The sequence below is a fragment of the Dendrobium catenatum genome, unplaced genomic scaffold (assembly GCF_001605985.2).
Source record: "Dendrobium catenatum unplaced genomic scaffold, ASM160598v2 fragScaff_scaffold_167, whole genome shotgun sequence".
Lineage (NCBI taxonomy): Eukaryota > Viridiplantae > Streptophyta > Magnoliopsida > Asparagales > Orchidaceae > Dendrobium > Dendrobium catenatum.
The window spans coordinates 277,938-290,224 of NW_021318629.1; the positions used below are offsets into that span (position 1 = coordinate 277,938).

Here is a 12,287-nt window from a genome sequence, read left to right on the forward strand (position 1 = left end):
GTGAAATTCTAAGAAATTGGTATATAGAACTTATGTTTAATTTTGTATATTTTGAAAAATAAAAATTTTATAAGTTTAAACATATCCAAAATACCCTTAGTTAGTACTCAATCGAAAATAATTTAAGTGAGGGCAAAGTGGACATTTGCAATCCTTATTTTCCTAAATAATAAGAGGCCGAAATTTCCCCTTCCCCCATTCGCACGGTTCGGCCAAACCGAGAGGGAACGGACAAGCGGAAGGAAGGAGGCATACAGGTGGGGCGATCGGAAGGCTTCGGCTACAGCTTTTGGGGGCGGTTTCTGGCAGCCAAAGTTAGAAAATCTTAGGACAAGACAAAGGGAGAGTCAATTTATGATTAGAATTAAAAATTTCTCTCTTTTCCCTTAGATTTTTTAAAGAGAAATTTTCTAGGGTTTGACAAAAACCTAATTTTTCTTTATGAAATGAATAGAAAAAATTAAGGATGGTGTTTTAACGGTAGAAATGAAATTTCCTTCAAGAATTTTTTAGAATTGAAAAATTAGTTTTTTTACCTAAAATTGAAATTTTGAAAGTGCATTAACAAACATGATTCCTAAGGGTCCTAATAGGATTTCTAAGAGAATAAATTGGATTTTTCTCACAAAATGATATTTTCCTAATTTTTAAAATTAATAAATCCGAAAATATAAATTAGTTTAATTTAATTTAGGTTAGGGTAAATGGTTAATTTGGATATGTAATGAACTGTTGGGTGGCCGGTTCAACCGAACCGGCCAACCCGCCTTTTAATAGCCGCGACCCCAAAAAGGGGTCGGTATTGGCTGTTTCACGAAACAGAGCGCAGAAGGGGGGCGGACGACCGGATATTTGCGCGAAGGCTTGGGGAGACTTTCTTAAGCCAATTTTAGCAAACGAACGTGTTGGAGGGTGAGATTTAACAACTCCTTTTCGTTCTTATTGTTATAGAAGCAAAGATTTGGGAGAAATTGCAAAGAACGAGAGAAACGATCGAGATAAAGAAAGAAAAAGGTTTGTAGAATTTTCTTCCGGATTTTTGTATAAATTCCCTTCATTTACCTCGTTTAAAGTGAACAATATGTTTCTTAAAGGTAGAGGAAGAGAATTGAAGCAAAGAGAGAGAATATTAAAGAAATATTGAAAAGAAACGACAAATGAAATAGAATAGAAATGTTATGGTAAATGTAAAAGAAAGGAAAAAGGATATATATGAATATTTCAGGAGTTCACCCCCTTATGGTACTGGCTGGGGACGTCGTACTCGTGCACGAAAAAGGAAAATGAAAAGGCTATGGAAATGGAAAAGGTAATCAAATGGAAAAGGTTGTACCTTCGGGTACTTTGAGACGGTGCTCCTGTGCAAAGTAAATGGAAAGAAAAGAACATGTTTACAGAAGACGTCGTCCAAATGACAACAGGTAAATTAATTTTTTGTGTTTAGTGGCTCTTCAGTTAATAGAAAAGTTTTGATGATAAGTTATTATTATATTGATGGAAATGTACTATCGTCCGACTTTTCGTACCCGCCTCGTTAGATCGAGCATCCGGGCCGGGTCATGCCAGGATAAAATATGTAATTAGATTAAAATATGAAATTTTAGAATTTGTTGCATGTTTTATGTATTAAATTAGAGAGAGGGAGGGAGAAAGAGAAATTAGAGTGGCTTAAAAAGTGAAAAAGAATTTTATTTTAAACTTATTTTGTAGATTTTTGAAGGAGAGATTAATTCTTATAGGTGTTATTTGTGGTGACCTTGAAAGACCGACTAGCGAAGAGAATTAATTTCATAATTTCTTGTAAGTACTCATGGTTCTTTATTACAGTGATAATTTTGTTTCTCTCAAGTTATATGATTTGAAAGATCAAGCATGTTTATAAAATATTTATAGTCAATTTAGATCATGATTATGTTACTTTTGTTCAATGATTGATCATGCAATTTATATGTTACATTTTATGGCATTATCAGACAAAGTTTATATGTAATATAAATGAGATGATATGATTATGAAATGATTATTATATTGAGTGATTGTATGTGTATGCTGAGTTGATGGAGCTTACCCCCTTATGATACTAGCTGGGGACATTGTACTCGTGCATGTTAAAATGATAAAGGATATGAAAAAGAAAATGGTAAAAGAGTACATTTATGGTACTAGACGGTGGCTCATGCGACAGTTGTAATATATACGAAATGAGAAAGTTATGAATATTGATATGAATATGAATGATATGATTTATATTTATGTTTAATGTTATGTTTATATGAAGTAAATTTATGATATGCTTAGGTAGTATCTAGCATATTACTCATTTTGCCTTGAATTACAGTAATTTAGAGTCATGTTTTACTTACTAAGTGTTGGCTTACTGTTAGTTGTTAAAAATTTTCAGGTTTAATCATTTTAAATCATAATGAGTAGAATGGGCGGTAACGTGTACCGTAGGAGAGGCGCTCTAAATGAAATGTAATTATATGAATCTGTTTAAGGTTATGTTTGTGTTTTAAATTTTATTATTTTAGTGACTCTTTCAAATGTTATAGTGATAGTTTTAGATATTAGACATTTTGATGCAAGCAAAAATTTGGAAAGAGACCCCAAATTTTTGCAAGCAAATATTTCCCTTCCTAGAAAATAGAAATGACACAAATATCCTCAAAAAGATACAAAATACAGCAACTGAACAAAAAACAATTTAACTTTATAAAATAAGAAGACTTACAAACTTAGACACTTACAAACGACACAATAAAGACACCTAAACTTGCAGTTCCTTGCTTGAGAAGAAAGATACAAATGGGGTGGTCACTTGCGGATAGAAGAAAGAGGCAAGAAGTCCAAAACGAAAATAGGAGAAGCTCGCAAGCCTTTCCAAGAAGTAGAAGAAGAAGTGTAAAACAAGCTCTCAAGCTTTTCCAACAAAACCCTCAGGTTTACATCTCCAGAAATTGCATTTTTTCCAACCTTTTCAAGCCTCAAATCAGCCCCTATATATAGGAAGAAAGGGGAAACCAAACAGCCAGCCACCTCTCTTCAAACCAATGAAAAAGAGGGAAATAGAAGGCCAAGAAACATTCCAAACAGCAGCTGAAAAGACATCTCAAATATCAGTCAAATTCATTCCAATCCAGCTTACAAGGGGCGGAACCAGCAGAAACCGAGGCCAAGAAAAAGGGGGCGGAACCCCATCTTTATTTCACGGGAACAGCAACAGCAAGGGGAAAACCGAGAAGACAAAGGGGAAGTCACAGTTCAGGAATCCAAAAAGCCATCTCCAATTAACTACAACACACTAAATTTCAAGCACCAAGCAAAATGGGCCAAGCCCATTTAGTTAATTTCAGCCCACCTTTTAATTGCCCAAATATGGGTATGGCTTGCCTGCATCACATTTTTAGTCTATCGTCCGACCTCCGTTCCCGCCTCGCCTATGCGAGCTTACCAGGCCGGGTCGTGACACATTTATGAGCTAAAAAGGAGTTGAACTACAAGTAATAATGAGATAATTTTAGTAGAGAATATGGCAGCTCACCAAAGGGAAGCTAAAACCAAGACAACCAAGCCTAAACAAGGAAATCAAATCAAACTAAAAACAAGGCAAATCAATGGCCCCCCTCCCCCTGCCTACATCACTCGTTATCGAGAGGGGTAACTAACTATAGAGGCTTGTACCTATAGGAAACTAGAACTCATATCTTAAAGTCCTCGCTAAGAGGGTGAAATTTCTGGGCAATGTCTTATCTCTATCTAATCTGCCTTCCAAAAAATTTTCCCCGGAACTTCATTCTTTAAAACTCTCCTCGAATATAACGCAGAAAGGCTAAGGTCCCAAGCTCAAATTTTCGGAGCCCATGCATTGTACAGGCCAAAACCAAATAAATATATTTTGAATCACCTTATCTTCAATAGATGTCATCCAGTCTTTCCTCTAATATAATCATTCTTTAATTTATCATTCCAAGCCTTGTCACATATCAACTTAACATTCTCCTATATGTCACACTCAACTTAGATAATTAATGACGTTTTTCCTAACAAATATTTGGACACATATAATGTCACAGCCTAATTACAGTTTTATTGAATTTACCTCTTATTAAAAACTTATCTTTTAAGACTCTATAATGCTATCCTCTTACCACACAAAACTCCCAGGATAATTCTCCATTTTAACCATCCAAACCCTTAATTCTATAAGTTTATATAATCAGATATATTTTCATTATTTTGTATAATATATCCAAAGTATTTAAATCTATTAAACCTAGTTATCACATTATCTTCCAATAATATCAATTGATAATTATTAACATCAAATCAACAAAAATTGATATGATATGCTCAAACATTATTTTACTAATTCAAAGGCCTCTATTCTCTAACATTTCCTCCGTTATTTTAATTTTTCACTAATTTCAATGAATATCTCACTAATAAAAATTATATTAAAAAATATATATTCTGCCTCCATTAATTTTGTATAACCACCTTATTGGTGCATCTTCTACCTCCATTGTCTACCATTGTCTAGGTTTAAGTAAAAATAATTTTCTCAACCCTTAACTTCAATTAGTAAAACATGAAAGAAATAATCGAGCCAAAAGGTGTATGTTACTATGCTTCAACAAAACTTGAACTGAATAGGCAGGGTTAAAATTGTACTATGGATAATTAATGAGTTCAACAAAAGGTTTATGGTCCTATTAACCAAAAGAGAAAAACACGCCAAGAAAAAGCATTTAAATAAAAAAACTATACCCGTCATTCATTAAGGATTCTCCTTCAATTATTGTACTTAATTTTTTACTTGCTCCAAGTTCTTTCAGTAAAGCAACGACTGCAACAGGATCTGTAGCACTAAGAAGTCCTCCCAACAATAATGACACCTTGTAGTCCCACCCGTAGGGAAATGTTAACTGAAGTAAAGTTGCAATTAGAATAGTATACAAATTTTGCCAAGAAATAGTAGCTTTTTAAAAGACTACCTTTAATGCTGTTCCAAGAAAAAAGGTCGATATTACAACTCCAGGTCCAGCAAGTAGCAGCATTTGCATAAAACATCTCTGCAGCAATAAGTTATGTCACAAAAATAAATTGAATCTCAAGAGGGATAGCCTTGTCATGAGGTTGGCTATATAAAATTTTCTCCTCCTAGTTACGAGCAAATTTTTGTGTTAATTATCTTCAGCTCTCTTTTGAACAACTTTTAATCATGTTGTTTACCTGTTTTTTTCCCGTCAAAAGTGTCAAATTAGGAATTGATACAGGCAAAGTTATTAGTTGGTTTTTTGTTTTTTTTAATTTCCATGGTTACCGACATGCCCATAATAATGGCCTTCACTTGAAAAAGGATTTGTTTGTTATTTCTTAATGATAGGTTGGTCTATATGGTTTTGTATAAAATCAAATTGGTTTGGTTCTTTGAGACATCAAGTTAATTTCAAGTGCTACTTGTGCTTCTGATTGGGCTGTCAATGATGAAATCAAAAGCTCAATTAATTAAAGGTTGAATTTTCCCAAAATAATCAGATTGATGGGGGATTGTACGCCATTCATTCTACTGCTACCCTGAATATTGCTATTGTTTATTTGCCACTTTCTTCAAGTATTGCTGCTGTTTGTGACTTTGTGCGGTTTTCATTTCATTTCATTTATACTTTCCTGGAATTGCTCATATTCTGCTATCCGTGAAACGAAAAAAATAGAAAAAATATCACTAAAAAGCATGAATGCAAGCATAAATAAAGACAGGTAATATATATATATATATATAAAGTAATATTTTTTTGATAAATAGAATCCAGTTGAAATCAGTATTAATAGCAATTGTCAAACACAACATTGCATTAGGTTCATTAAACGCCCCAATCGTTATTGAAATTATTGAGCATCATTTGATTCACGAATTGGATTGTGTCAATGCATCCAGAGCATCAAATTTATCAAAAAATGGCCTCTTGCACTCAATCCAATCAAACACATCAAAGATGATGGCAATGAATGCGACGTCATGCAAATTAGGTTCGAAATGCCATGACTGAAATCAAAGTTGCTCAAACTTCATTCCTTCATGAAACAGATTATGTCAATGTGTATGGAACACTAAAAACACCCAGAAAGGACCTCTCAAAACAGTAAATCTCCATCTGACGAGATTAAAGACCAATTGATCCAGCGTCGAGCAAGATTACAAAACCATAGCCCATTTAACAAAATAAAATGCGTCAGCGCATTTGAAATGTCAAATTTATCCATAATAGACACATGTTAGCTTATCCAATGCATGAAGACAAAATAATGCATGAAGACAAAATGTAAAAATTTGCCTGCAGGCAAGGCGTTGGCATGAAATTCGAGACAAACAAGAAATGCATGAATGCCACAAATACTTTTGTTTTATTTCTTTAAAAATTTTAAAATCAAATCCATATATCCCTAAAAGCCCGTCCACCTTGTATCCTCACCCATCTATCAAAGTCTTAAGTTTATCTCATGCAAACCTTTAAATAACTAAGAAAATTTTCTAAACCTACTATTGCTAGTCCGTATTACACTCGGATCCCCCGAATCACAAACTTCACATTCACTAATTGTTTGCAATTCTACACACACCATTGAGCTATCAGTTGTGCCTTCTCTTCCTCTCTTCTCTCCTCCTACTTATCTTCCATTCTCGGACTTCCTCTCACTCCAAAGCCAAGTCAATCGTCCGCATCTTCCCAACCATACACCTCGTTTAGTCAACTCAAAACCTCCACTTTCCTCTCTCATGCTTGCACTTCTCCAAGAACCCCTAACTTGTCATTATTCTTCTCTCTTTTGCTATCTTGCTCATATCCCTCCAACTCCCAACACATATGCTGCTAAAAAACTCCAATGTTGTTCGAAGTTCGAACCACAACCCTTCCAACCAACGGCCACCTTTTACACCGGCTCTGATGCTCCAACAACCTTAGGTTGTCACCATAAGAGTCCTTTGCTGGCGACCGTCTAGAGCACAACTCAGTCCAATGCCTCCCGACATACCTCTCTCTCTCTCACTCAGTCCAATGCCTCTCTCTCTCTCTCTCTCTCTCTCTCTCTCTCTCTCTCTACCTTGTCTCTCTCACTATCTTTCTCTCTACCTTCTCTCTCACACTCTATTTCTCGCTTTCTCTATCTCACTCTACTTCTCTCTATCCCTTCTCCCTTTCTCTTTCTAATATGATAAACTATAAAAAAAAAAAGCTTCAATATGTGTGTGTAATAAAAAAGAAAGAGAGAAGAAAGCAAAAAAGAGAATATATATATATATGAAAAACAATAATTAGAAAAAAAAGTGTTTCATCGCCTCCTAAATTTCTCATTGTCGCGGTCACATTTGTCATCACCGAGTGTAAGGTATGGTATGATACAAAAGTCGCAAAATTAAATGCCTAAGAACGTTGTTCCAACACGGCGGAAAATTTTTTTGCATATGCATGAGTGTTGTTTCAACGTGGTGGTGAAATCTTGTGTATTCTTTCATGCAGGTGATGAAGGCTTATGAGCCTTTTTCTAAATGTGGTGAGTTAGAAGGCTCCCCAACCACAGTGTCTTACAACATTGATCATAGACAATTTTGTAAGCATGAAAGGAAAGCTTAGCACTCCCGTAGATGCCGCCTATAAGGGAGAGACAATGTGAGGCTGAAAATGATAAACTCAAACTTATAATGTGAACACTTCAAACACAACATAAGTCGCTATGAGTAAAGATAAGATTTAAACTAAAACTAAACTTACAAGGACTTAAAATTAAAGTAGTTGCTCGCCTATGAGCAAAAGTAGAACCTCTCGTTCGCTATTAGAACATTCAAACCTATGGAATTCTATGAATTGATACTCGAATGAGGTGAAAAAGAATTAACAAAACTTCCCTGTTCATAAGAGGAGAATTCATTCGGCCAAAGAAAATTACAAACACATCATGATGAAATCGTCACATCTTAAAATACATAACAAGATTGTGACATGCCTTCTACACCACCAAATCTGCAACACACATACACAAGTGCATAGGAATTATTTAAGATTTCAAAATGAAACATTACGTACAATCAAAATCTAGATATTTTTAAATCATGCACGCATCACAATATAAATTTCAAATTCAAGTGCAACATCTTATGGAGTGTGTAAATGCATCATACAAATGCATTGAGAAGTTTGCAAATGCACCATGCAATAGCACCAAAAATCATGCAACTACCTCGATAAGCATGCAATTGCTTTAAAAAATGTCTAAATGCACAAAAAACATGTGAGCATAATATGCAAATGCAACAAAAAGCGAGCAAACACACCATGTTAGAACACAAAAAAAACATCTTCTAATTAATCCCCTTTGATTAAGAATCTTCCTAAATAGCTCCCTCTTGATTAGAAAACTTCCTAATTCACTCCCAATCAAATTGGTCGATCCATAAATTTTTTCTTCCAAAATTTCTTCTATGGGGCACAAATGAGTTCAAAGAAGGCAAGTTATACTTTCAAATTGAAAAACAGTAACTGGTTTTTTATAAATGAATTGGTGTTGTTAAAAGTGTGCCAAAGGAGATAATTGATGAGAGTTCAGAAAATTCGAATAAAATCGAAAAGAAAAAAAAAAAAAGTTAAGTTCCTGCTAAGCAGTGATCCATAGTTGGCAATGGCAGTTTTATGATTAACACCCATCTTGAAAACAACAAAGGTAACAAAACAGTGGTCGATACTACCAATTATCACAACGTCAAGCTTTGGAATCAGAAACTAAAATTCCCACCATCATGCTGATAATTATTGCATAAACAAGTAATGGTTACATATTTCCTTGCACGAGTAAGATTTAGAAGGACAATTTTAGAAGACTCGTCAAAGCCAAAGTGATTGATTGGGTTGATATGATTAGGACCAAGTTATAGCAGCAGCACAATTTCATTTTTAGTTACCATTTCTGATAGTAGAAAGTAAGCTTTTGAGATTCTTAGGATATGAATAATACCAAAACGTAAGACATCAAACACAAAAAAATATATATAGCATCATGGTGTACCTTAATTTGGTGCACTTCCATTGCAAATGAACTTTCAAATAGAAGGGCGGGAAGAAAAACAAACAATAGCAAATCAGGATTAATATTTGCCCCTGTAAAATTACTAAATTAAATTACAATTTGTATGTCGTAAATAGAAAATCTGAGTTGTACTAAATTATTTGCTTTATATTTACAGTCAAATACCATTCGTAAAAGTAAAAAGATTTTAAATATACTCACAAATACGTATCCCATTGCCAACTTTTCCCAAGCCATGATGTGTTCCGTATTCTGAAAATGCAAAAAATACATTTGAAATATTATTTCAAAGAGAATCAATAAAATGGATTGAAGTTAAAAAAATTAAAAAACATTACATAGTATGAAAAATACAAAGAATGCAACTTCTGTTTTTTTCTTATGAATAACTTAACATACAGTTGTGATCTCCATAAATTTAGTGGCATTTAATTCTAGTATTAACACCAGTCTTTAGAAATAACTTATCGTCAAGTCAACAAAATAGAAACAAAATATTACATGTATGGTGTAAAGTTATCTGAGTTTAGCCAATCAACAATAGTAAAATAAATTGAATTATGTCTAGCATGTAGATCAGAAAATGAAGTGGGACAGATAAGGATTGGACGGGATCAAATTGGGCCTTTCTCTACCAAACCCATGCACAATACCTTCCCAATATTTAGGCTGCAACCTTTGACCAAAACCAATTCTCCATTTAGATGATTCAAGCTAAAATAAAAGAAATAGATTTCACAAATCTAGCTGCGACCAGGGTGACTAAGAAATCCACAAAGCTCTAGGAATCTGCAAATGAAAAAAATTCTAGATTGGAGAAAGAAAAGCACATCAATAACTAGAAAGTTTTGATAAAATGAGGCAAACTCTTTAATGGACTTCTTAAAAATTCTTGGAAAACATCCTAGATTTGAAAAGTTCATCATCGGGGCAATGACAGGTAGCAATGGAAGATTATTAACTTTCAATAAAAAACACAGCTCCATCAGCAATTGAGAGGCATCTATCGACGCCTGTTGCAGTCATATTAGCAAACTAAGAATATATAAACAGCTATGCATATAAGAAGCCAAGCAAATGGTAGAAGGGGAATTCTCTATGATGCATCCTCGAGTACATTTCTATTGATTATTAAAACAAACAATTCAAAATTAATGATGCCTTTACCAGGGGAACATAGCACCATATGCATCATTTGCAAGATAGCTCACTTACAGCATTACTTAAGGCTGGTTATGATAACCTAAAGGAATAGACCATCAATGATATACTGGAAAGAAAGCCGATTAAAAAACCAAAATATTCACTTTAACTTTAAAATTATATGAGATGCAAATAATTTAGTGTAAAGTTGAGTTGAAATCTCAACAAGGCGCACTCAAATGCCAATCTCACACAGGTTCTATGGCTAAGTTTAATTGCACTATATTCACTCAGTAACTCGGAGAAATGCAGCCCATAAAAAATGTCATACATACACCCCTCTGCAGTAGAGGTCAAAGGTGATGTATTTGAAGTTTCTACAATATAAAGATCAGCAGGAAGAACTCAATCCATTGTTCCTCATGCTAATACATTTGTTAAATCCACAAGAACATGCGACAAGATTATGGTATCCAATCCATTTCAAAGTATTTGAGAAGTTGACTCCTTACAAAAAACGAAGGATATTAATGGCTATTGTCCTACTTACTGAAGCTCAGATTAATTAGCAGGATAACCTTCAACATGAGAAATGAAACCATCACAATACTTTTTTATTCAGTAACAAGGCATGCATGCACTAAAATGAGCTTATTAAAATCAGGGATTAGATGTTCTTTCACATAGTTCATTCAATGCACAAACTTCCTCAGTTCACCTATGACAAGTAACCACTACCATTAGCTTCATAATTTGACTTCCCATTCGTATCTATTAACCACCATGCATGAAATTGAATCCAGTCATATGCTCCAGTCAAATACCATGTGCATGGTATATTCCAGTGGGGGAAACTTACAGGATTTCGATTTTCCAGAGAATTTCGCAGCACATAATCTCAGTGAAAATCTCAATTAAAACTTAAAAGTTAAAAAAAATATATATAAAAAAATGCGTATCGGCTTTCTGAAGCGTCTCAAAGCTCTCCCCTTCTCCTCATCTTACGAAGAGAAAGCTGGAAAGCTAACCTAATGAATTCCACGGGCTCGACCGCCTCCTGAGCAACTACATCTAAGAACCAGAGATCGCAGAATGGAAACTGACCTAATGATCCCATAGCAATGCCGGCGATGAGGAGCGCGACGGTGTATGGCACTCTGGTGCCCTTAAGAATATGCCGGCAAGCGATACCTAACACCAACGAGATTCCAACGAAGATGACGGCATCCTTCGGCTCCCCCATGCTCTCTTTACCCTTCCCAGATCCCTCATAAGAAAGCGAGCCCTCCACTACCGCCGCCATTCCCGTCGGCTACGGGATGCTGCCCCGGGCTCAACCTAGGTTCCAGAGGCCCGCCACAACGCCTGCATATGAAGCTAAGAAAACCATCGTCGGTGGCCCTGATCGTAAGGACGCGTTCATCCTACACAAGGAGCCGAGCAGGGTATTTATCAGCCAGTTTGCACCATCGCCGGACAAAGGCAATGGTCAACTGTAATTTGTCGCATTCGAAATGATAATCAAGGTTTGGCGGTTGGTGTTAGGAAGGCTGGCGCGAGCAAGCTTAAAAGGTCACTGAGAAACTGAGAATTTCGAAAATAATATTTAATTTTATGCCCGTAAATAGTCGTAAATCGTAATACAAATTCTTCGTTTAATAACTATTTTATATTTTTATTTAATAAAATATCAAATATGTCCGAATAATTGTTGTCAACATTACAGTAATAACATACCCATCTATTTCATTCGCAGCCTTGCACTACAGCTATTCTTGTTTTTTTCTTTATTTTGCTCTTCTAACGTGCCATGTAGGATCAGTTTGGGATGACTACAAAATTAATTATAAAAACATTATAATTACAGATTTTGTAAAAATTTACTTCTCAAAAAAATAAAAATAAAAATAATAATAAATTATAATTGTAATTTAAAAAATAAAATTGTTGTGGGCTAGAATATGTACGCAATAGAGTCATAATTTTACATCTCAACATTGTACGAATATTCAACACACAAACATAGAACACAATATTTTTTACATGTAAAACCCTAAAAAAAG

The 12,287-nt window shown here is 34.7% G+C and overlaps 1 protein-coding gene across 2 annotated transcripts in view; it reads right to left on the minus strand.

Moving 5' to 3' along the window:
* LOC110111577 (sodium/hydrogen exchanger 8) overlaps positions 1–11,789 on the minus strand; it is a gene marked incomplete at its 3' end in the record, with an annotated part of 81,269 nt that extends 69,480 nt beyond the window's left edge. Inside the window, 6 exon segments of one of the 2 annotated variants that reach the window (XM_020843504.2) lie at positions 4,768–4,925; positions 4,995–5,072; positions 9,061–9,152; positions 9,283–9,333; positions 9,735–9,870; positions 11,329–11,465. In XM_020843504.2, the coding sequence (XP_020699163.1) occupies positions 4,768–4,925; positions 4,995–5,072; positions 9,061–9,081 (257 nt within the window). 2 annotated transcript variants of the gene reach the window in all.
* Between the last annotated feature and the right edge of the window lie 498 nt (positions 11,790–12,287).